The sequence below is a fragment of the Sus scrofa genome, chromosome 9 (assembly GCF_054392235.1).
Source record: "Sus scrofa isolate SSC_HxYL_T2T_F1_AM1 chromosome 9, Sscrofa_HxYL_maternal_Yorkshire_Landrace_v2.0, whole genome shotgun sequence".
NCBI lineage: Eukaryota > Metazoa > Chordata > Mammalia > Artiodactyla > Suidae > Sus > Sus scrofa.
Window position 1 is genome coordinate 106,793,997 of NC_139391.1, and position 25,385 is coordinate 106,819,381.

Consider the following 25,385-nt stretch of genomic DNA (forward strand, 5'->3'; position numbering starts at 1 on the left):
ATTATATGACATGTTTTCAATATTCCACTTTTTATTAGGCATTTTATCAGACACCACCTCACATTAATATGGTGAAATTATTGAAAGAGGGAAGTTATGATATGAAAAGAAAGTAATTTTTTAGTGTATGCTAGATGGTGCTTTAGCTTGTGAAAAATACTGATACTATATGATACTGACCCTAATAATAATAATAATAAAGGAAAAAAGAAAAGGGAATTAATATATCCTTTGCTTTTAATTATATTAAAGGTCACTTGGATCACAATAGAGTCAGTGCAATTGTCACACAAATTGTGATAATTGAAAGAGTTCAATGAGTTGAAAAAAGCCTGGCTTTAATGATACATGATTCATTGAATTAACAAACATTCTGAGTTGCTTCTTGATGAAAATCATTGTGTTAAATCTGGGTAGTGAGGTAATAAAATAGATATCTGCTCTAGTGAAGATCTCAGTGGGACAACACGCCCATAAAATATTATAACAGAATCTAATTCATGATATATGAATATACATTATTTTTAAAATTAGGATTAATGGAGGCTTGCTGATTGATTTGAACCACATAAAGCAGAATTATTTCTTACAATAAGCAAAGGATTAACCTTTAAAAATCTAACTTTCTAGAATTTCTGCTGTTTCTAGAGTTAACTCGTGGCACAGTGAATCAAGAAGCTGACTGCTGGCTCAGGTCACTGCTGGTTCAATCCCCAGCCCCAAGCAGTAGGTTAAAGGAACCTGGCATTGCCACAGCTATGGCTCAGATTTCATGTGGCCATAAAATAATTTTTTTAAATGTAGATTTCTATATATCTTCTCTCTTCCTCTCCCGACCCCCACCCCACCTCCAGCTGTGCCACAGAAATCCTTAAGGATGACACGTCTTAGATCTTATAAGGTCGCTGACTGTTTGCCATACAGTACTCACCATCTTTAGGCTTCAGAATCCTCAGCTGCCAAATACAGAAATAGTCTTAGAATCATTAATATGATTTCAATAAAATTATTTGGGTTCCTTGAAAACAACTGTGTAGCCAGGCAGGATTTGTTGTTGTTGTTGTTTGCTGTTGACTGATTTAAAGTGACTTGCAATTATCTTAATATCATGCCACCTGTAAGTGGTAGTGGGGTATATTTTCAAAGTTCAAATATATTTTCTTTATTACAGGTTTCTTTTCTCCATGGAAAACTCCAAAGCCTGTAAGTTGGAATTATCCTGCTTTTTTCTTTATTGCTAATTATTATTACAATTTTGTTAAATACCAGTTGAATTCAGTGACCTCAAACTCTCTTTCCCCTCTGAGATTCTGTGATGTCGAAAGAAAAAATCCTCTGTGTAAGAATAATTTGTCTTACTTTCCTATAAGGACAACTCTGTTTTTTAATATTCTTACAAGCTGAACATTAACCCTATTCAGTACAGTGTGCTGAAAATACTCTAAAAATCTTGGGTTTTTCCCCCCCTGTCAGAAATACTACAGTTTTTATCACAGTGAATTTTTTTAAATGATACAAATTATAGGCCCGGAGGTCTTAACCTGCAAATTAAATTCTGGTCTGCAAGAAATTTAGCTGTATGTATATTTGTATATTTGTATATATTTATGTTTTCATTTTAATGTATGCAGAACTAAGTGTGTGTGAAATATATAAATACATATGTAATTTTTTTCCACCAAACCTGACAATCACTCAAAGTGCTGCTTCTGAATCTTCTGAAACCATGATCATCTCTGCCACCAAATCTCTCTGAGCCTGCTTTAAAGGACGTAGTCCTGAATTTTTTTTTTTTTTTTTTTTTTGTCTTTTTAAGGCCGCATCCATGGCACATGGAGGTTCCCAGGCTAGGGGTCGAATAGGAGCTATAGCTGCTGGCCTACGCCACAGCCACAGTAATGCACGATCTGAGCTGTGTCTGCAACCTACACCACAGCTCGTGGCAATGCCAGATCCTTAACCCACTGAGCAAGACCAGGGATTGAACCTGTGTCCTCATGGAGGCTAGTCAGATTCATTTCCACTGAGCCACGATGAGAACTCCAGTCCTGAAATTTTGATGTCCGTGAAAGAGGGTGGTGGTTGCCTCTTTTTGTGAGGCCAGTTTAGCCAAGTTGCCTTCCCATATAGAGATGATTTTTACTTGCCATTAGATGGAAATGAGTAAGTGTCCAAGTCCCAAGAGGTGGGACTGGTTTTCTGGGATCCCATTTTGTGCTGTTAGAATAGTCGACCCGAACTGGAATGGCTCAAACCCACAACTGAAAGAGAACTGTGGCAAGGTGATTCAAGTAGTAACAAAAACCCAAAAAACCTCAGGGAATCACATCTTCCACCTACTTTTTTTTCTCTCCTCTCCCAGTAAACAGCTCAGACAAAAGTGGTCCCTAGTATGGCCAATGGGTAGGGAATTCTTGGGTTAATTTTATGCTTCTTTCTCCTTTACTCAGGGACCATTTAACTGCTTGATTTTCTCATTTTAGAAATGGAGATAATATAATTTTGCCTACTTTTCAGGTGCAATAACTGGCTTGATTAAATAACATGGCTTTAAAATTGTTTGAAGGCATATGAAAATAAAATATTTTTGAGCCCTGGAATAGGCCTGAGCTCCAGGCATCTCTCACAGAGAGATGAGGAAACCAAGAGCTGGTGATGAGGGGCTGATGCTGTCAGAACATTCTCTTCAAGAGTTTCCTCATTTAGAATTCAGCTCATCAGGGCCACAGAGAATATCGAATGGGAAAACTGGTCCTACTTGGGCCTGGTTAAACCACTTAGCAATGCATGTAATATTGAAAAGAGGTATTTTTAAATGTTTTAAAATGAAATTTGTTTCATCTTGACCAAAATATAAGTAATTCCTTCCTTTCACCACCAAAGTTAAATCTGTACTTTATGGTTATGCACATCTTTATCTAATTTAACTAGGAATCTTGCAACCTCATCATGGTGCGACAATTATGCAATCTAGTGATTTCCTCATATGCACCACATTTACAAAAATGATGCCATTTGGCATAATTACAGCACTTGCTATCATTACAGTAATTACATCCATACTCAATAATTCCAAAAAAGGTTTTATAGAACTCAATTTACAATTAATCCTCAACCCATGCGTCCCTATGAAAGCTGAGGCTTGGACTTCCAGGTCCTAGACTAAGTGAAGATAGAGGACCGACAATTTAACGTCCTCTGTGTATCTACCAGAAACTCTCCAGACGAGGGCCTTTAATGACAGACCCTGTGGGATAATGGTTTAGGGCACAGGCATACTGCCTGTCTTGAAATTGTGTTTCTTCTTCTTAAGTAGCTATGTCACCTTTCACTAGCTGCTTGAGCTTTTGGTAGTTCACGTTCTTCTATAAAATGGGGATAATATTCCCCTCATATGATTACTGTGAAGAGTCTGTGAGTTAATCCATGCAAGGTGCTTAAAACAGAGGCTCTGCCTCCTCAAAAGAAATTAACTGTTGTCATCCTAGAAAGCAGATGCTCCATGCATAAACCTTCAGTAAATTAATCACTCTATGAAATGAACATAGTTTGCAAAACTGTTCTCTTAAATAAATACACAAATATCTACCTCCAGTCTTTGGATTGATACACCCTCTCCTTTGAAGGCTTGATGACATCTCTCGTCAGGGGAAGGAAGTGTTGTCCTGAGTGAGATCTCTCCTCCTCCCGGTCCTGTGTCACTTCTGGACCCTCTTCTGTCTTGCTGATCCATATCTTAAACTAATCCACATCAGGATAGTCACTTCCACTTAACTAGTAATACAGTCATTGAAGTGAGTTCTCATTCCCTCTTTCTGGAAGGAAGCCAAATTCATTCTTCAAGTATTGAATCAAGCTAAATGCCTCCATCTCCCAGTCCTGCCCTACAATAGTGAGAAGGAATGTTTAGACCTCGGTTTCTGCATGGAGAGGACAGCTTGCCTTGTTCACAAGTCCTCTGTTCCCAGTATGCAACCTGGAATCAGAAGGTGGGGTTGAAAAAAATTTAATCACACCACCACTTGGTTTTGTCTTTTACTCTTTGATACCCCATTGTGGGCTAAATGTCCACTCTGTCCACTGATATTTCAGTGACTGTCCTTTCATACATTTAGGCATTCATTCATTCACCAAGGCCAACAGAGATAGAAGGCCTCTGCCAGATATAGAAAACAATTTTATTTTTATTTTTCCTTTCTCTCGTGAGATGTCTATAAATATTGACCTAGGTAGGGATACCACGGGGACTGGACAAGACCCAACCAGAAGCTTTGTAACACCTGGCAGGTAACACAGCTCTGGAGGTCAAGACAAGGAAGACATTAGGTGGAGAGATGGGATCAAAATCTAGGTGGTTCATGGAGATTGAGAGGAAAGAGTAAGCACAAGTTGCCCTGAATGGAAAGCAAAAGTGCAGAGACCAAGTTACCTATGAACATAGGAAAAAGTCAACAGAGGGCACCCTTCAGAATGTGCTGTTGGAGCAGCCCACCAGCCACAGTGGGCAGGGGTTAACCCCAGATGCCAGGGTGGAGGGATTGCTTCATGGTCTCTTGGGTCGGAACAACAAATAACTCATTTGGGAGGTGGAAGAGTGTAGGAGTATGAGTCTGCTTCTCCAGTAATTTCATGGGCACCATGGGGATTTTCTGCTCTGCAGTCTTACAAAACTCTGACAGAGTGACTCGAGGGTTGATGAATATCATAGCAAGACGTTGAGAATGTTTTACTAAGCCTGAACTGGACTCACTCATTCCTCCATGTCTGTGTTATAGAAACAGTAGAATGTGTTAGTCTGGTCTGTCCCAGAAACTATCCCAGGTAGTGCCCAAAGCATTATTTATTCTGTAGTTTAAGAGTGTTTTTTTAAGAAAGCTCCTATTTCACTTGCAGCATATTTGCCCCAATGCTTGTACACGAACAACACATATACCAGCAAGACCTATGAGAATCAGATAACTCTTCGTAGAAGAAGGGAGAAAGAAATAGACATTTGTGAAGCCCTATGATGACAAGTGGGATACCACAGTGGTTTAGACCATATTTCTAATTTATTGACCTCTTTGAATTTAGTTATCTTATGTTTGGAAACAGGAGGGAGAAAGTCACAGCCAGAATGTATCCACATGGTGCCTAAAGTCAGTTAAAGTAAAAAATAAAAAAGAATATGCCTTTAACCATAATGTAAGCCTTTCTGTTACAGCGGTCAGAGAGAATGGATGACCAAAGGAACCCATGGTGACTTCCTAGAAAAATTTTGCTATCAGATGAATTATGACATGCATATTTAAAGATTTTTTTACTAAATGGGATCAAAAGGGCCACTGAGCAGAAAATTAGCCAGAACTCTAAGCAAATTTATCAATTATTCCTCTCAGTGTATTATTTTGTAAAAAAAAAAAAACACTTCTGTTATAGTTACAGATCGGTTCTGATCACAGTGTACTGCTGACAGCTACTGGATCTCTCTGCACTCCTAGAGATTATGCTTAATATTAGGGAATTGAACTCAAGTAGGGGTTTTCTATTGTTGTTAACTATAGAACCTTTGTTCAAACAAAATTTTAGTCAGGGGTCCATATATAAAACAAATTAAAATGAAACTGGTTGCCTTAATTTCCTTAATTAGCTATAATAAAATATCATAGACTGGTGGATTCTGAACAAAAGAAATTTATTTCTCATAGTTCTGGAAGCTGGAAGTCCAAGATCAAGGCACTGGAAGATTCAGTGTCTGGTGAGAACACATCTCCTAGATGCCCATCATTTTGCTGTAACCCCATCTGCCAGAAGGGACTATGGAATTCTCGGGGGTCTCCCTTAGAAGGACACTCATCTCATTCATGTGGGCTCCAGCCTCAAGACCTAATTATCTCCCCAAAGCCCCATCTCCTAGTAATATTGCCTTGGCTATTAGAATATCAGTATGTGGAGTCCCCGTCATGGCACAATGGTTAACGAATCCCACTAGGAACCATGAGGTTGCGGGTTTGATCCCTGGCCTTGCTCAGTGGGTTAACGATCTGGCGTTGCCGTGAGCTGTGGTGTAGGTTGCAGACGAGGCTCAGATCCCACGTTGCTGTGGCTCTGGCGTAGGCCGGCGGCTACAGCTCTGATTGGACCCCTAGCCTGGGAACCTCCATATGCCGCAGGAGCGGCCCAAGAAATGGCAAAAAAAAAGGCAAAAAGAAAAAGAAAGAACATCAGTATGTGAATTTTGAGGGAACACAAACATTCAGATCATAGCCCCAGTCTTACTGAGAGAAGGGTCAGTGATCCATCTCTTTCCCAGTTTGGTAGATTACCCAACCCCTGCCACAGTCCCAGGTAGGTAAGCAGGTCATAGGGACCTTTGTGTTAAACAAGGGCACAGTACCTCCCATCCCATCCAGCTTTAAAATATTTATCATTGATAGGTGAGGGCTAGCATTGGAGCCGTGATGAAAATATAGCCATCAGGAAAGCAAAAGCAGGACTGTGCATTAGGGACTAGAAGGCTATAATCTGGCCAAGCTCAAAATAGTGTATTATCAAAGCTGGTTTTATTTTATTTTTTATTGATTTTTTATGATGATTTTTTTTCCATTATAGCTGTTTTACAGTGTTCTGTCAATTTTCTACTGTACAACATGGTGACCCAGTTACACATACATGTATACATTCTTTTTTCTCACATTATCATGCTCCATCATAAGTGACCAGACATAGTTCCCAGTGCTAACCAGCAGGATCTCATTCCTGGTTTTATTATATTTTGTTTATTTATTTTTTGTCTTTTCAGGAGCACATCCACAGCCTATGGATGTTCCCAGGTTAGGGGTCGAATCAGAGCTATAGCCACTGGCCTATGTCACATCCACAGCAATGCCCAATCTGAGCCATCTGTGACCTACACCACAGCTCATGGCAACGTCGGATCCCTAACCCACTGAGCAAGGCCGAGGATTGAACCTATGTCCTCATGGATGCTTAGTCAGATTTGTTTCCACTGAGCCATGACAGGACCTCCCCAAAGCTGGTTTTAAAGAAAGAACAAGGGACCATATTTTACTGATGATTTCATTCATTCACTCAATTAGCATTCTCTGGGCGCTTGCTATGGGTTGGTAATACAACAGTGAGAGAGACTGCAGCCCCTGCAGTTTCTTTCCCCAGCATAATCTTTTTGCAGAAACAAAGGTAGACTTGCAGTGACAGTCGGGTGCGAGGGGTAGGTAGAGGGCGTTGTGAGAGAACTAGAAGACACAAGTAACCAGATAACCAGGTCAGGAATAGTCAGTGAAAGTCTTCTGGAGATGTCTCATTTGAACCTAGTAGCCAGGTAAAATGCAGAAGGGAGACAAAAGAATGGAAAATGGGTAAACTTTGTAGGTAGAAAGAGAAAGAAATATGCAATGGTTCAGAGGCTGAAGTGAACCTGATGGAGTGGATCCTAGGGAATGAGAGAGAGGCCATCAGCCAATGTGAAAAAGAGGAACAGAACCTGGGCAGTGAGGAGCCACCATCCTCCTCTGTAGAGAGTGGTCTTTATCCTGAAGACAAGCTCAGCCAATGCAGAACTGTAGATAAGAGGGTACCCTCGTCTCATTCTATACACAGCAGGTTTAGTCAAAGTAGAGGAGCAGAAGCTGAGTTTGGATGAACACCTCATTGATTATTGAAGTTAGCTGTGCAAACAGGTGATCTCAGTGAACCCAGCTCTCTCCTTGGTGAAAGAAGATGAGTCCCTGCTTTACCTCATGGGGCTACGGTGAGGATCAAAGAAGATAATACGTATGAAAGATCATGGTGAATTGGAAGTATTCCACAGATCATTAATAAATCACAATGGTAGCAGCAGCACTGGGGAGAAGAAACCACCAGATCAGCAGTAAACGAAGCATCATAGAAGACTTGAACAATTCAAAAGTACCCAAGGGTTGTGTAATTACTTATAAACTGTGAGGAAAGTAATCAGAGGTTTAAGTATAGGAAGTGTTTTTGATATGCATAGGTATCAAATGGATACATGCAGCTGATTTATCTTCTTTAATAAAGATGTATTGAATTGAGGTCATCTTAAAAAAGGAATAATGCCATATGGTTATAAGGACTTACACATAAATTTTTTGAGATACGTATTATCTCTATTTTATAGGGAAAAAACAGACTCAGAGCTTAAGCGATTTGCTAAAAATCACTAGCTAGTAGGCGACAAGTTTATGAAAATTTGCATTCAGAAGTCACACATATTTTTAACCAACGATGGTGCTTTATTATATAGAAATAGAATCTTTTCTCTCAAGGCACATATACCAAAGTTTTGAGTGTTTTGTGAAAGAAAAGTCTGCAGGGCAAGAAAGTTGATCTTTAAGGTGAGGGCTGTGGTGTATGACAAGGGAAACAGTAAGACACAGTTCATTGTCAGTCATTTTTCTCTGTTCTCTTTTGTTTTCCAGATAATGGACCGATGGGAGAACCAAGGCAGCCCTCAAACGAGTTTATCTGCTCCGGCCATACCACAGAACCTGCCCTTCCCACCCGCCCTTCACAGGAGTTCCTTCCCTGACTCAACAGAGGCCTTTGACCCAAGGAAGCCTGACCCATATGAGCTCTACGAGAAATCTAGAGCCATTTATGAAAGTAGGCGTAAGTGAAAGCCACATAAAACAAGGGTGCACTTAGTAATAGCTGAAGCCCTGCCCGGAGATGTACAGAGGCTGAAATGATCTGGTGTGATTTTATATTCTGAGGTTCAAAAAGTATCTCAAAAGTAAAACCATCTGATCTAAACTTTTCTTTAGGAGGGAGGGAGGGAGGAAGGAAAGAAGGAAAAAGAAAGAAAGAAGGAAAAAGAAAGAAAGAAAGAAAGAAAAAGAAAGAAAGAAAGAAAGAAAGAAAGAAAGAAAGAAAGAAAGAAAGAAAGAAAGAAAGAAAGAAAGTCTGTTGACTCAAAAAGAGTTTATATCTTTGGACTTTAAATTTTACTTTCTGCTTTCCCCCTAAGCCCCTGAGGAAAATCAGGAATCCATCTGGGGGCAAGAGGTAGGGAGTGAGGGAGGAGGTTGCTATTTTTATTTAAGCCACCAAATAAGAAAAATAAATGGTTGGGATTTTGCATTTAGTCTGCTCTTGAGTCTAAAGCTTAGATTTTCTTAGAGTCGTGAATGTAGTCATTGAAGATTTTAGGAATGTGAGTAAAATGTTAGCTGTGTCTTTCCAACTCATAATGGTGAAAATGATAGGTTCTGAAAGCAGCACTGAGCAGATGCCAATCATTTCTACCAGAAACTTCTGCTTCTCATTTAATGCACTGGGACCCATTTGACAGTTGAGTCATAAGATAAAATATTGTGTATGCACTTGTCACCCTTACTGACGGTCTTCTAAAATTATTTCACTGTACTTTATGAATATTAGAAAACAAAGGCTTTTAATATTGAAGATATCTTCATTGTGCCTCTTTCTACCATCTAATAGGTCATCTCTCCTGAATGTTAGAGGACAGGAATCTGAATGGCATGAATGTATAATCTATGAGGGGAATATACAGTATAATATGAACTTGAGTAATGTATCAAGAAAACTAGCCTACTGAGAAGGGTTTGGTCCCTGGCGCTCCCATTTATGGTCTGCTGATTTCCTTTGGTTTGGTATTCTGCTAGTGTCTTCTTTCCAACTTTATCATCTGAAGCATGAATAGCAAGTTTTAAATTGTGTCTGATCTCAGAGGATCTCAAATCTGCTTACTCTTTGATGAGCTCAGGGGCTGAGAATTATGCACCCAGCTGGTAAGGGGGAAAGTAGACATAATACCTTTTCCCCATCCTCTACAACTCTCTGTAAAAGTAATTTTGTTGATAAACTCGTTAGGGCAGCAGGCCATTGAGAAATCATTTTCATCAAAATGAACCTCCCACCCACCCCCTACCCCTGCCTCTTTCTTTAAAATAATCGGCTATGTCAGGGCTACTGTATTTCATTTTTCTCCTTCTGGCTGAACTGAAATGTCCTTAAAGGGCTGAAGAGTTAGAATATCTTTGCTGTGATAGAATAAAAACAAAGTAGGCATTTTTCACTGTATGATGCAGGATAGGAATTCAGGGTATTGATGCTCATTTATACTGAAAAATAAAATTGAAAAAATTTCAGCACAGTTCTATTACCTCTTCTGCTTCAATAACCAAGTATTTGTTGAACACCCGCTTGACTCTCAGTACTGTGAGGAGATAAAGATATTGCCAAAGATAAGTGACATGTCCTGCTCTCCCAAATTTAACTGGGAAATAAGAATAAGTGTAAACAAGTAGAGATCAGGATATCAGAAAGTTCTAACTCAGAAGGTGGAAAAATAGTGTAGGATTCTTGTATCATCCTCCCGTCCTTGGCTTGTTGAATTTTGTGGTTACCTGTAGGGATCATCAAGAGATGCTTCCTCCTGTTTTTGTCCCTGCGTTAGTCATTTGCTCCCATCCTTTTTGCAAGCTTCCTGGCCAATGCAGGGCTGTATTATTCAGGACAAAGGCGATGTTGGTATTTATTCAGTCTTCTCTTTGTGGTGTCTGATGCTGTTGTGCCCTCAGTTTCTGAGCAGCAATTGTGTATGACCTTCTCTTTGACCCTGAACAAATTCTGATTTCTTTATCCAGCCCCCGCAATGCTGTTTCTGTTCATTACCTCTCCACTCGTCACCTGGAACAAACCAAGCAAACTGATCCGTCTTAACTTCCCATGACTTTCTTTTTCAGTCCTCCTCTGGGAGTTCTGTACCCCCTTTGCATCCACAGTCACTCCAACAACACCCTGACTCCCCACCCCACCCCCCTACGCCCCTATTAGAGCCCCACACCTGCCATGACTTCTGCTTCTCTCATCACGCAACCCCCCTTCTTGTTTTGCAGCTCGCTCTAATGTTTCTAAGGTCACAGTACTGTTTTCAGGGTCACACTCTTAGGAGCCAAAAGAAGGCAAGCTCATTTTCTTTCCCATCCTTCTCCTTCTATCCTATTATTTTATAACACTAAATGGAGTGTGAATGAAACACAGAAATCAGGTCAAAGTAAGAAAAGCTCTGCCCTGAAGATTAAGGAAACCAAAAAAGCAAGGCACCACTTTCTCTAGTCTCTGGATAGCTGATGGGTTCACTCTGCTTCTCTCAGTTTCGTGCGTGAGGGTCTCGGTAGAACAGAACAGACCTTTGCCACCAAACTTCCTGTTTCCAAAGATGCAAAAGTCTCATCCTCTCATTCAAAGGTTTAGAACAATACCAAAAAATGTTTTGAAATGAATCGGGGAAAGCACAGTCTGTTTCTCAACATTCTCAAATATGAGGTGTTTTTTGTTAATGATTGTGAAATATATGCATCCAAACAGAAAAACCCATATTTGCAATTTTGACGGTGAGCCACTCTATTCTTATTCCTTTGAATCACATGCCCAGCGTTTAGGTTTGGCTCTTTTTATCCTGTGTCCCCGAACTTTTTCCTAGAGGAAATATTGGTGAGATCAGAGAAAGTGTGGAAAGGAATCTTAACCACAGCTGTCTAACCCAGGTCCTTTGACATTTTCCCTGACCTATAATGATCTCATGGTATCCTCCTTTACAGTTCAGTCTAACACTGAACAGATTTTTTGCATTCACATTCAAAACTGAGTTGCAGTAACCAAATAAAAGGATGTACTTCCATCCACAGGCTTTTGCTGTACAGAGGTATAAAATGTTTGTTATATCCAGGCTGTCACAAAGCATTTGAATTCAAATTACCAGTCCCCTGCAAATGATGGAAATTTATCAAATGATGTAAATGGTGCTCTGCCTCATTTGGCTCATAATTAGATTATGCTGACATTTGAATGTGCATGCACAGGACGTCTTAATAAAGATTTAAAAGATGTTATTCCTGGGGGAAAAAAAAAATGCTGTGATTTTAAACAAACAAAGACAACTGTAGGATACTACAGTCACAAGACACAGAATACGGCAGGTACATGCCTATGAGAGGAAAGCTAGTAACATCTCCTGACTTCATAAGGTCTCCTTAGGATGAAATGGGACTGAGAGCGAAAGAAGATTCTTCCACCCAGCAGGCAAGGCAGTGCCTCTGATTTCAGAGCATCAGACAGAATGCCTAGAGGTGGCAACTCCAGGCTCTGCATTAATCAACAAGAATGTATTAAACACAGTATGTGTCTAGAACTCTGCTGGACACGCCACAGGAGAAAAATTATGAGAAATAGTCTCCGACATGATGCTTACAGTTAAAATGGGGACAGAAACAATTCCTGAATGAGACTGCATTACACACTAAAGTACATAATATCAGTATTTTAACATGCAAAATTGTGCAGTAAATATAGATGGTAGTTTAAATACAATTAGACCTATATTTTCTTGTCCTTTGTGCAAAGTTGATGTTTAATCAGGAGACTCTCCTGCGTTAAATATCTTTTAATTATCAAAAATCCCATTAATTTTTATTGGAGAACTCCATGCAAAAAGAAAATTTTTTCCAGCTAACTTCATTCCAACTAAGCTCAAAGCTTATACATAATAGAAGAACCATGCCTAAAAAGTCTCCAAAGAAATTTCAACCAGTAGGGTTTCTGGGTTTTCATGTTAGTTATTCAAGCATTGACCCTATATCATTACCAGCAATTTCCAGAAAATAGCAAACATCTGCCCACCCTCATCTCTACCCAAGACTTTTAGATAAACCTCACTTTTCTTTGTGTAATGGTCTCTGTTGATAATTGACTTCTTGCTGTTTCCATTACTTGGAGTTTTCAAAATTGAAAGCGAAGAAAAATATCCACCTTTGTGTAATGAGATAAGCAATGCTATTTTTACTTCTGCTCTGTCCATTTCCCATAAATTTCATGAAAGGAGTTTAACTTTCTTTGCAGTCACAAGAGGAAGAGCATGAATTGTCTCAGTTTGTAGGCTAGCATTCTCAATGTTGGGCTCTGTACACCATTTCTAACCTTGGGGAAAAAGACCTTCTAAAGGCCCTCACCTCTTTCCCTCCCCTTCCCACCTCCTCCTGCCATTCTTTCTCTATATGTGATTGCACCATTGCTTCAGCCATTTATTTCTGATATGATAAGAAGCATTTTATAATGGCCTACTTACCCATAAGACTACATGGGTGACTGCACATGCCAGTTTGCCTGGGACCGTCCCGTTCTGTGTTGTCCTGCATAATTAATAGCTCCCTTTTCATGCCAGACTGTCCTCATTGGGATGATACAATATATGATTTCCCTTTACTACATAGTCCCTTAAAGAGATACACATCATTACTGTCTAAGAAAAGCATACATCTACATGTGCAGACCATGAATAAATATGTTAAAACCTACTCAGATGTCTTTCAAGCTAATTTATTTGGCTGACTGGATTTTTGTCTGTATGTTTTATCCATCATTTCAGGTAAAGATATATGTAGTGACAGGTCTTGGTAGCCAAACTCACAGCGAACTTGCATAGCCAGGAAACTGTGCAGATGTGCAAATCCAGAGCATGGCAAACTAAGAAGAAAAGGTATGGTAGTGAGGCATCACTCGTTTGAGTGAAGTCCTCATTCTTATCACAAAGAATAAATCAGATTCAACACTGCAATAGTCACAGGGCCAAAGGGAGTTGATATGGTGTGTCTTTGGGCTCCTAGGAAAGATTGTACTTAATATGACTGCAGAAAAATGGCTATCCTGGCTTCTCTTTTTAAGGCCAAGCCTGGCAAACCAAAGTGCTTCCCAAAGAAAATGGGAATGGTTCACTTTGGAATCCTATAGAATAAAGTTTTGATCGTGCTCATGACCTCGGTGATTTAGCAGTGAGGGCTCCGTCCTACTGCTTCACTTTTCTTTAAGTCATATTTATGTTAAAGGTTGATCTTTGTCACCCTTAACTTGCGGGGCCATTTCTTGAGCACTCCCATTGCAGACTTAGAAGCTAGAGCAGACAAGCTGGTGAAAGCAGAAAGAGACAGAGAAGAAAAATCCTTGTTCCCGAGTCTCTTCTCTTATAATTCTGTCCCTGGGTGTGAACCCAAGTTAAATTATGACTGAAGTTGTTCAAACTTTTTTTCTCTTCACATTGAACCTTGGTTATTATAAATAAACAATTTATGAAGCACAACATGTCCATAGTCCTTTGCAGTAAGACATCACTCAAATGTAGGATCATAAAAGTGTCAGAGATCCGTATGGTATAATGTGCCTTCTGGTAGGACCTCCTTGGAACAGAAATTCCTCTGGAATTTCTTCAAAATGAGCTCACCTGATCAATATTTCTTTTGAAAAATGAGGAAGCATTAACCCACAATAAGCAGTGAATATTGCACCAAAGGTAGCAATCAGAGAGTAACCACAGGCCAGTTAAAGAGCATAATGGAGGAACAAAACTGTTTTTAGTACTAAATTTGAAATGAAATTATAAGTCATAGCTGATCAAAAATGGACCTTTGTGTTTTCACGTCTATGGCTTTTATCCTACATGTTTGTTGTTCGTTGTGGAATTCTTTCATTGCTCAGTATTTGTAATGCACATATAATTCATGGCTTGTCTCAGATGGGTGCTTGTATTTCTAAACCATTTAGGTTTCTCTGCTGCTCTTTCCTTGTTATTAGTGAACAAGGGTTGTAGTTTTCACTGTAACCCATCCGAATGGCAAAGCCCTTGAAAAGCTGGGGTGGTATAAAACTGTCAACCACCACAGCATAGGACTTGAGACTCTAAATGGAAACCGATGGTGGGAACCCCAGCATACCAGATGCACAAGCTTCCTTGTGCTCAGCTCCACGGTGTTGAAGCCTGTGCACCTGCTTCTGTTCGAGCCTTCTTTTCTCCAGTCTCCTTTGCCCTTGTGATTAAATACTCAACACAGTCAAGCTGGAAACATCAATAGGTCTTTGAAAGGTGTTGATAAATTCATGGCTGCCATACCTGCAGGCAGCGAGCTATTCAGTGATCATAAAGACTGTCTTGGCTTCTAGGAGAATATCTGCATGTCTGAAAACAGCTAGATCAAGAATTGGCCTTATTTTCTCAGTCATTGCTGGTGTCCAGGGGCCTTAAAGCACCACCCACAAATGCTCTCCAGCACACTGTCTTATTTTACTGAAAGATTAAAATAGGATGATATGTAAATGTTAAGACACTTTAACATTACAATCATAAAAGACCAGAAAAAATTTAATAACATTATCATTTAAAATGTCCTTAACCATACCTTGAAGGTTAATTTCCTGTACTTTGTTTCCTTGGGAAAGCAGTTATTGCCGTCTTCAGTATAATTTATGTTATAATTTGATATGTGAAAAAAAATTGTCTTTCAGCTGGAGTTTCTGATATATCACAGTATGCATCACTTTGTGGTTATAATATATTGGTAAAAGAGATCAGTAAATTTGGCTAAGTGATATTTGCTATTTTTCATCAGTACATTTTTATTTGGAAATCTAATTTCAAAAATAGTATTTTTGAGTAGTTTTGTAAATGACTGCAGTATTGCTTAAACATCTTATAGGTTCCTTTTAATGGAGAAAGAAATGGCTAAGTAATAAAGATAGTGAAATAAAAGTGAGGTTGGGGACATGTTTTTTCATATGTATTTTAGAAATTAGATTCAGTCTGATGGCTTATAAATTTATTTCCGTAGCCTAAAATTTAACACTTCTGGAACCAGGTAAGGGATAAAAGGGGGTGGAAATATGAGAAGTAAACCCTAAAATCAGTCCTTGATTGAAAGTTATTTAGTATGTCAAAGCATTTTGTTGGTAGCACAAGTTGACAATGTAACCCCAAGTACTTTTCATGAATAAAAATGAGACTATCGGGGGCTGCAGTAAACTGAGTGTAATTGCTGGATGGCAAGTAGGTCCTAGTGAGAGTATGATAATATAAAATGTCACTTTTATAACTAATGGAAGTGTTTAGAAAGGAACAGTCTTCCACCCCTGTTATAGCTCCATCTTTATGATGAAAGGGTATTTCTCAATTCATAATCCTAAGCACTCGTGCTAAACTTGGAGGGTTTTTAAAAAAAACCAACAATTCTGCTAGAAAATGAATTTTGCCTTTACTGTGAATACACAGATTGACTAGCAGGGAGTCTCATTCCTACCCCTGCCCCCACCCTACCCCTCTCCCATCCCTGCAATGAGTGAGACAGATTGTATAGGGTACAGCCTCATCATCACCCTCAGAGGCTTCTGTTTCTTGTTCATTGTTGTATTATGCAGAACTCTTCATTTGAAACAAAGCTCAGTAAGAAAGCAGTCAGAATCTGATCTTATTTTAATTTTTTAAGTTTAATAATAAAATTCCTTTTTATAGTACTCCATAGATGAATTATAGAATACATATATATAGTTTCTGTACTCATGTCCACAAACTTTTATGTTATATGTAGCATAGATAACATCATAATTCTCATGAAGGATCCCCATTGCTAAAATAAATCAATTTTACTCAAGGACCTATTTATAACTTCAGCTATCCAAATAGTCATAAGTATCAAAATATTTGGACTGGGAGTTCCCATCATGGCTCAGTGGTTAACGAACCTGACTAGGAACCATGAGGTTGTGGGTTCAATCCCTGGCCTTGCTCAGTGGGTTAAGGATCTGGTGTTGCCATGAGCTGTGGTGTAGATCACAGACGCGGCTCGGATTCCAAGTTGCTGTGGCTGTGGTGTAGGCCAGCAGCTACAGCTCCGATTAGACCCCTAGCCTGGGAATCTCCATATGCCACGAGTGAGGCCCTGGAAAAAAGACCAAAAAAATAAAATAAAATAAAATAAAATTTGGACTGGTGTACATAAATCAACACAATCATTGAATTTTTCACTTTTCATTTTAGTATTTGATGACACAATATGATAACCTGATTTCGAAGGCCTCTATTTACTGTGTGTATATTTCGGGTTCTGATTACTTTCAAATAAGCATTCTTATAATGAGAATCAAAGCCTAATGTTTGAAATGGTTATCTTTTTTTTTCCATTTTGACCTAAAAGAATTCAGATTTTTGCCTGCATATGAAAGAAATACATTTACGGACATATTTATGTACATAAAATGGTGAATCTATCCATTAACTCCCATGGATTTTAGAGAAAAAAAAATCATTAACATGAGCACAGAACTGGGGGTGAGTTCTAATTGCAACTAAAAAAAGTAAAGATAACTTTTAAAATGCCATAAATGAATTTCAATTTTAATTCCCCATTTTCCCATCCAGAACAAGTGCCACCAAGGACCAGTTTTCGAATGGATTCCTCTGGCAAGTATTCATCAGTACTCACAGTCTTGTGAATTTGAAACGTCTTTCATTTTGTGTAACAACCCATTATTTTAAGTAGTATCAGTTTATTAGTATATAATCACTGTGCTGATTTCACGCACCCACATAAGCATGTATTTAAGGTAGAGGCCAGGTTTCACCAAGCTTGTCCTAAGTGGCTGCCAAGGAAACAAAGGACAAAAGAAAATAGTCATATTCATTAAGTTCTTTCATAAAATGCTTAAGCTGAAGACTAGATTAAAAACCAGGTACTAAAGCCACCAGACTGACTAAATCCATGCTGTCCAATATAGAAGAAGACACATGTGGGTATTAGGCACTTGAAATGTGAGTTTGGATGTGCTATAAGATGTGTGTAAAATCCACACTGGATTTCAAAAACTTAGTACCAAAGAAAGAAGTGTATTAATATCATATTAATTATTTTTTATATTGATTAATGCTTAAATAATATTTTGGATATGTTAGGTTAAACATTTTGTTAAAATTGATTGTGCTTGTTTCTTTTGACTCTTTAAAATATGACTACTAGAGTTTTTTGGGGTTTTTTTGTCTTTTTAGGGCTGCAGCCATGGCATATGGAGTCCCAGGCTAGCGGTCAAATTGGAGCTGCAGCTGCCATCCTATACCCCAGCCACAGCAATGCCAGATCCAAGGCACATCTTCGACCTACACCACAGCTCACAGCAACGCCGGATCCCCAACCTACTGAGCAAGGCCAGGGATCGAACCCACAACCTCATGGTTCCTAGTTGGATTTGTTTCTGCTGCACCACGATGAGAATGCCTAGAGATTTTTAAATTACCTATGTAGCTTTCATTTTGTTTATGGTGGACGGCATTAGACCAGATAAATAGGAATAAGAAGCTAGAGAATCTCAAGATATTTGCAATGTAAACACTTCCTTCAGTCTTACTAAAAATTTTGCTAATGTAGAATGAAATTGTTTTCACATCAATTAAGTACCTATATCAATTTATTTTTTAACCATACAAATTATAAGGTGTTATATTTCAATAGTATTTTAAGTTAGATTAGAATACCATAGTTTCAAGTTTAAGAGCTTTTAATAATAATCAGTTAAGCTACTTAAAAGGAAAAAAAAATTTTGACCTCGCCATTCTGAAAATACATATTAATTTGGTTTGGACTAAAATATTTCATGTTATTATAGAAATGAAGGGGGAAATAGAAGATTCAGATTTTCTTACTCTTAAGAAGTACTTTGAACAGCTGGTTAGAGTGCTGGATTGAAAGCCAGACACTGAAACAATTGTTGAAAAGAGCGTTTCATAATAATAGTACTATTTCAGGTCTGTGGGCTCACAGCACACATCTCTAGAGTGTTTCCATGATGACAGCTCATTATCCATCTCAGCATGTTCTAACACCCCTTGGAGACTATATGTGCTTGAGATCATTTCATTCTGTAAGTTTCCATGTCATTTTTTTGAGATATGTAGAAAATATGGAAGATATTGCTTAGCATTTTGTCCTCAAATAATGTCTAAAGTATTTGTTTAGCTTGGTCTGAAATTTTTTAAAGCACAATTATTATTATATACTGACTGTAAAGTCCTTGTAATTTTCAGTAATATCTTATACCCTGAGGGAAAATGAGACCTGGTAATTACAGTTGCAAAATGAAAGCAGGATTTAATTTGAAATTCTAAATCTCAGCTTACTGGATGCAGCAAGCACATTTCCCAAAAATCTCAGCTTCTGAATGTACTTTATTTAAAAGCAAAATGAGAAAGAGAACTATGTAATTGCTTATATTACCTTGATACATGTGCAAAATGGTATTTTTACAATTTCAAATATTATGCATTACTTGATAGAGACAACTTATAGTTTGACTGTATTGTACTACTACGCAGTTTGTATTTTCAGGAAAAGAACCAATCCAAATATTTTGTTAAGTGTCCACACAAGTGAAGAAACCACTCTGGAAAATCCAAAATAAATAGATCTCCAATGCTACTTCTCAAATTTATAAAATATTCTTTATCAAATTGACTTTCATGAATTTTGACTGATATATTTATCATAATTATAAGGTATTTTATTAATCTTAATTGCATCAGATGCTTTGGTACAGAGATAAAATTGATAGTAGGAAGTCCTAAGTAATGTCATTATGAAACTTAGAGATAATGCAGCGCTTTATTGTGTCCGCTTGACTGGTGAGTATCTTAAAACAATTAAATTTAAGAAATATTTACTTAGCAACTCCTACAGGCTCTGCATAATGAAATACTATAGGTAGACAAAGGTTGTATGCTATCACCAAGGCAGAATATTAATAAGAAACAATGAATCCATACTTAGGACCTTTGCATGGACAGCTCCACCCAAAGACAAGAGAGCCAGTGTGTAGAAGATCACAGAAACCAAGAATAGAAATCACTTCTGAAGGAGAATTTTCATGTTTAGAAATGAAAGAAATCGGGGGGTCAAAAATAGTGTGTTAGCAGTATCAAATGAGACAGAAAAATCAGTCAGCATGAGCAAAGCAAAAATAGCCATTGGATTTGGTCATTAGAATGTCACCAATGACCATAAAGAGAGCAGCCGAGTAATGCCAAAAGAGCAGAAACCATACTGGCCGGAGTAAGTCAGAGATGAGAGTGAAGTCTTCACCAGAGACAACTCTTCTGAGAGAGAAATGGATGGGGAGAGCGAGGGAGTATTTAGAATGGGGAAGTCTGAGTTTATTTGAAGGCTTTGGTTATTTGAAGAGAACCAAGTGGAGAATGTGGGAGATGGCTTCTACTAAAGTTAAAACGTGTCTGGCCACATTCATTATTACCAAAGGTATAAAGAAAAAAAGTGGGGAGAAGGGATTCTTTTAAGGCAGAAATGAATTATTTATTTGGTGATGTTAGATTTGAGCAATGGAACCTACTTACTTCTTGTTTAACTCATTCTGTATCTGGAGGGCACTGGAAATCCATATACCAGGGACATATTTAATAAGCACCTTCGATTCTTGATTCCTTCCTTCTTCTTACTGTTTTTCCTAGATATCTTTATAAGGAAAAAACAAAAAATTAATACTTTCTCCAGCAGGAAGAATGGAATGAATTCATTCTCCATGCCAAATGGTGTTAATAAGCCCATGATGCTTATATTTAATTAAAACATGAAAGGGGATTCAAGTACCAGAGTTTAATTGACATGTTTACAGCAGCATCCCATGTGCCAAATTAATCCATAAAAATGCCGTCCTTCGCATTTTTGAAGCTCGAATCCATTCACAAAGTTAATCAGTTGTATTCAGTACCCATCCTTTTCCCTGAAACTGTGCTCAAAGCCATGTCTTTCAGAAAGTAGACCAAGAGTAGATATAGCATGTGAAGTCTTCCTAGAGTCTTAGAAATAAAAATCAGCTTTTAAAATTCTGCTTTCCTTTATTATGAGAGAGGTTGCCCTGATACCAATATATGGCCACCGTTTGCCCATTTAAACATATTGGCTTTTTCAATATTAGTGGGACCCCAGGATTAATCAGGATTTGTAAATTCCATTCCTGTAACTTGCCACAGTGTTCCCATCCAGGATGAGAATCTTTACAGGCATTTCATAATGCCTGAGGATCCTAGGACCCAACTTCTAAGGAACAAGCAACACTGGACATTGAACATCAACATCCAAAGAGTCTTTTGCTTCTCCTTAGTCCATTTCTTCACAACCACTGCCTCATCTTAAATTGCACCAAGCAATGCCTGAGAGCACCCCTGAGAGTTCTGCAAAAAAAGCTGAGGAACAAGAAGATAAAAGAATACAAAAGTAGTAAATAAGAATACAGAAGGGAAAAAAAAAAAAAAAAAGGTTGGTGGGGACATGATTGAGTGACATCCAGAGTGACTCAGGTCCTATTAGATGTCCACTGGACCCCTTCATCTCTTAGGGGTGCATGGTTTACAAACCAACTTGAGAGTGGGGTGAGAATTGTTAATTCTGTAACAGTGGAGTGAAGAGGGATTCTTGAATTTCTTTGCTCAAGTTCGTGCACTGACAGGGTAAGAGATAAAGCACGATACAATCATTTTTAAAATTTTTTATTGGAGTTCCCGTCGTGGCGTAGTGGTTAAGGAATCCGACTAGGTACCATGAGGTTGCGGTTTCGGTCCCTGCCCTTGCTCAGTGGGTTAAGGATCCGGCGTTGTCGTGAGCTGTGGTGTAGGTTGCAGACGCAGCTCGGATCCCGCGTTGCTGTGGCTCTGGCGTAGACCAGTGTCTACAGCTCCGATTAGACCCCTAGCCTGGGAACCTCCATATGCCGCGGAAGCGGCCCAAGAAATAGCAAAAAGACAAAAAAAAAATTTATTAATATTAAAGTATAGTTGATTTACAATGTTTTGTCAAGTTCTGTTGTACAGCAAAGTGACCTAATCACACACATTTCCCTGTGCTGTACAGTAGGATCCCATTGCCCATCCATTCCAAATATAATAGTTTGCATCCAAAAAAAACCCCACAATGCCCATCTATCCCACTCCCTCCCCTTTCCCCCTTGGAAACCCCAAGTCTGCTTTTATTGTCCATGCTCTGTTTCTATATTTTGTTTGTTTTATATAGGATTATCTGTTCCATATTTTAGATTCCACGAATTAGTGATATCATATGATATTTGTCTTTTTTTTTTTTATGGATTACTTCACTTAGTATGAGAGTCTCTAGATCCTCCATGTTGCTACAAATGGCATTAGTTTGTCCTTTTTGTGATATGTATCACATCTTCTTAATCCATTCATCTGTTGATGGACATTCAGGTTGTTTCCTTGTCTTGGCTGTTGTGAATAGGGCTGCTATGAACATAGGGGTGCATGTATCTTTTTTGCTGAAAGTTTTGTCCAGATAGATGCCCAAAAGTGGAATTGCTGGATCACATGGTAGCTCTATATTTAGTTTCCTGAGGTACCTCCATACTGTTTTCCATAGTAGTTGTACCAATTTACATTCCCAGCAACAGTGGAGGAGGGTACCTTTTTCTCCACACCCTCTCAAGCATTTATTTGTTGACTTGTTAATGATGGCCATTCTGACTGGTGTAAGGTGGTACTTCACTGCAGTTTTGATTTGCATTTCTCTAATAATTAGTTGATATTGAGCATTTTTTCATATGCCTGTTGGCCATTCGTATGTCTTCTTGAGAGAAATGTCTGTTTAGGTCTTCTGCACATTTTTCAGTTGGGTTTTTTTATTGTTGTTGAGTTGCATGGGTTGTTTTTGTATTTTGGAGATTGGGCCCTTGTCTGTTGCATCATTGGCAAAGATACTCTCCCATTCTGTCGGTTGTCTTTTTTTTTTTTTTTTAATGATTTCCTTTGCTGTGCAAAAGTTTTGAGTTTGATTAGGTCCCATTAGTTTATTTGTATCTTTATTGTCATTATTCTAGGAGGTGGATCAAACAAGAGGTTACTGTGATTTATGTCAAAGAACATTCTGCCTATGTTTTCTTCTAGGAGTTTTATAGTGTCTGGCCTTATTTTTAGGACTTTAATCTATTTCAAGCTTATTTTTGTAAACGGTGTTAGATAGTTTTCTACCTTCATTCTTTTACATGTAGAGATAGTTTTCTACTTTCATTCTTTTACATGTAGCTTTCCAGTTTTCCCAGCACCATTTATTGAAGAGGCTATCTTTCTTCCACTTTATGTTCTGTCTTCCTTTGTCATGGATTAGTTGACCATAGGTACTTGGCTTTATATCTGGTCTTTCTATCCTGTTCCATTGGTCTATATTTCTGTTACGATATAATCATTTTCAACGTGTTGTCAGGCCAGAAGAGCAACTAAAGGAGAATGTCAGAAACATCATAGTCTTTCAAGAGAACTAACAAAACAGGGTGGAAAAAGAGTAATGTTTCTACCTTTGCACATATAATTTTACTTATTTGGTAAAGCTAGGCCCAAAAGGGGAGGGGAGAGGAGATTCAAAAGAAAAATTATCTTTGTAAAAGCTGTTATTTTCCTTACATGGTTACAACAACAACAACAACAAAAATGCTGTTGCCTTAAGGCCCTATCATTTAAACTTTTTTTTCCAGTTGACTATTTCCCTAAATATTTCCATACCTTGCAGCCTCTGAGTCTGTGTTCAAAATTAACAAATAAATAAAAAATAAGTTACATCTGTAGGCACATTTCTCTAATGGGTCTCTCTTTGCCTCTCCCTACTTGCTCATAAACCATGAAGCTGGCCATCTCGTTCTGAAAGAATGGAAAGTGAAACATGGTTGGCATATATCACCCTATATTTGAAATCAGAGTAGTCAGAGCAATAGTCAGGAGATCAGAATGTCACCAAAATGCACCCAAAAGATGCATAAAGGGAGGAAGATATATGCCCTGTTCATATCTTCAGAGTTCTTTGGAGTTAAATAAAATTAACCACCAAACATCTATATTTTTTCCTAAATAAAAAGGAGTCCTGAGTTATTCATTAAAGAAAAAGTTTTCCGTTCCCCCCAGGAATCACAACATTTTCTGACACAAAACAACTCCTTTGTACTTTGGCACATCTCAATATTCTGTTACTGGGATTGTTATAATTGCATTGTTTCCTTGGGGGAAAGTTTTACTTAGCAAATAAAATGGATCACAGAGTAAACTCCTCTTAGAGCTCCTCATGCAATATGGATTGGTGCTGAAGTCGCGGGAGGAACAATTTAGCACTTAAACCATATTCAGCAGTGATGCAAAAATGAGAAAATCTACAAGTAGATGAAAGGTTCTGGTTAAACATATACTAGCTCTATCATTTTAAGTGTCAAAGATATGTCATGCTCTCTTTGTGATTTATATGTATACATCATATAACAGATGTAGAGTCCTCTAAGACTGAAGTAATCTAGAGAAGAGATTGCTGTGAGCAGTCATAACTGAGCTTTAGGGGTTTGAACAGTGACTGGGCATTACCTATCATCCTCCCATCTCCCCTCGACTTTCTGCCTCCCTTGGGAGGAGTACAGGCATCTGCCATGATTTTGTAGGGCTACTCCATGTGTCTCCAGATTCCCAAAGGCTTAGCACACCCCAATATGTGGTTTCATGTATGACATTGTAGACCTCCAGATAAACTGAGTCCAAAAGTTACCCAAGACTCATAGAGTGTAAGGCAGAGTTTTCATTTTCCTTTTATCACTCAACTCTAATCAGAATTGAATTCTTCTAGGTTGTCTTATCTTCAAAATAGGAATGATTATTCAGTTCCAATGGGGTGACTAATGGATGTGGAGATCCAATTGGTTTTTCTTCTTTGAGTTTTATATTCGCCATTGAATGGAAAAGATTTTGGTAATATCAGCATCTGGCTATAAATGTCATGAAAGTCACAGAGTCTTGGATGATAGATACATATATACATATGTACCTGTGTGCCAGATTCAGTTTTGTTTTGTTTTTTCTTGAGAGCATGAGACACAAACAGCTTATACCTACATTTCAGAACTGAATGACTTGTCTTTCCTATTTCCCCGGAAATGCACAGCCTAAGTTGGAGGGCACCAAGGCAAGCCCTTTATCATTGTGCTTTGTTTAATGTATGGCTTCAGCAGCTGCACTTACTGTAGAGCCTAGAAAAGATTCACTAGGCATCATTTATTGAGTCTCTCTCTCTCATCTGTGACTATTACTGTCTATCCAAATGGCTCAGGCGTAGCTTGCTGTCCCAGGAGGATTCTCCTCTGAAATCCCATCCTGGTTTCCGAAATCATCCTATTTAAGCAGGGAGAATTTAACTTAATTCTTGCTTCTGTCAGCTCTGATACTTGGAACTGACATCAAGGCCCAAAGATCACTAAATACTTCTTAAGCAAAGGATGGCCTTAATAAGTATCCCCCAGTGCTGCTCGTCATTGATTGATATCCTAACAGTGGCCTCAATAGTTTGTCCAACCCAGTCATGATTGAGACATTTGCCCCGAGTAAGGTTCACTGGGTCAGGAGCAGGGGGTAAGCTTAAATCATAGTCTCCTTAAAAAGCCAAAATATTTCTTATGGTTTTAGTTTATTTATTCTAGGGTTGAAAAAAAAAATGACATCCGGGTAGAATTTCCCAGCTTAAGTACCTTTCTGTTCTTTCCGCTGACAG

At 38.4% G+C, this 25,385-nt stretch overlaps 1 protein-coding gene across 36 annotated transcripts in view; it reads left to right on the forward strand.

Moving 5' to 3' along the window:
• Positions 1-25,385, forward strand: part of MAGI2 (membrane associated guanylate kinase, WW and PDZ domain containing 2) — a 1,324,949-nt gene that overhangs the window by 1,135,362 nt on the left and 164,202 nt on the right. For 14 of the 36 annotated variants that reach the window (XR_014816025.1, XM_021102528.2, XM_021102532.2 and 11 more), the window contains 3 exons: positions 1,172-1,203; positions 8,439-8,628; positions 17,222-17,263. Coding sequence is in view for 32 of the 36 variants with exons in the window: in XM_021102528.2 (XP_020958187.1) it covers positions 1,172-1,203; positions 8,439-8,628; positions 17,222-17,263 (264 nt within the window). In the remaining 4 variants the exon portion in view is untranslated. The remainder of the gene's footprint in view (positions 1-1,171; positions 1,204-8,438; positions 8,629-17,221; positions 17,264-25,385) is intronic. The other 22 variants (XR_014816024.1, XM_021102530.2, XM_021102533.2 and 19 more) reach the window with 3 other exon arrangements.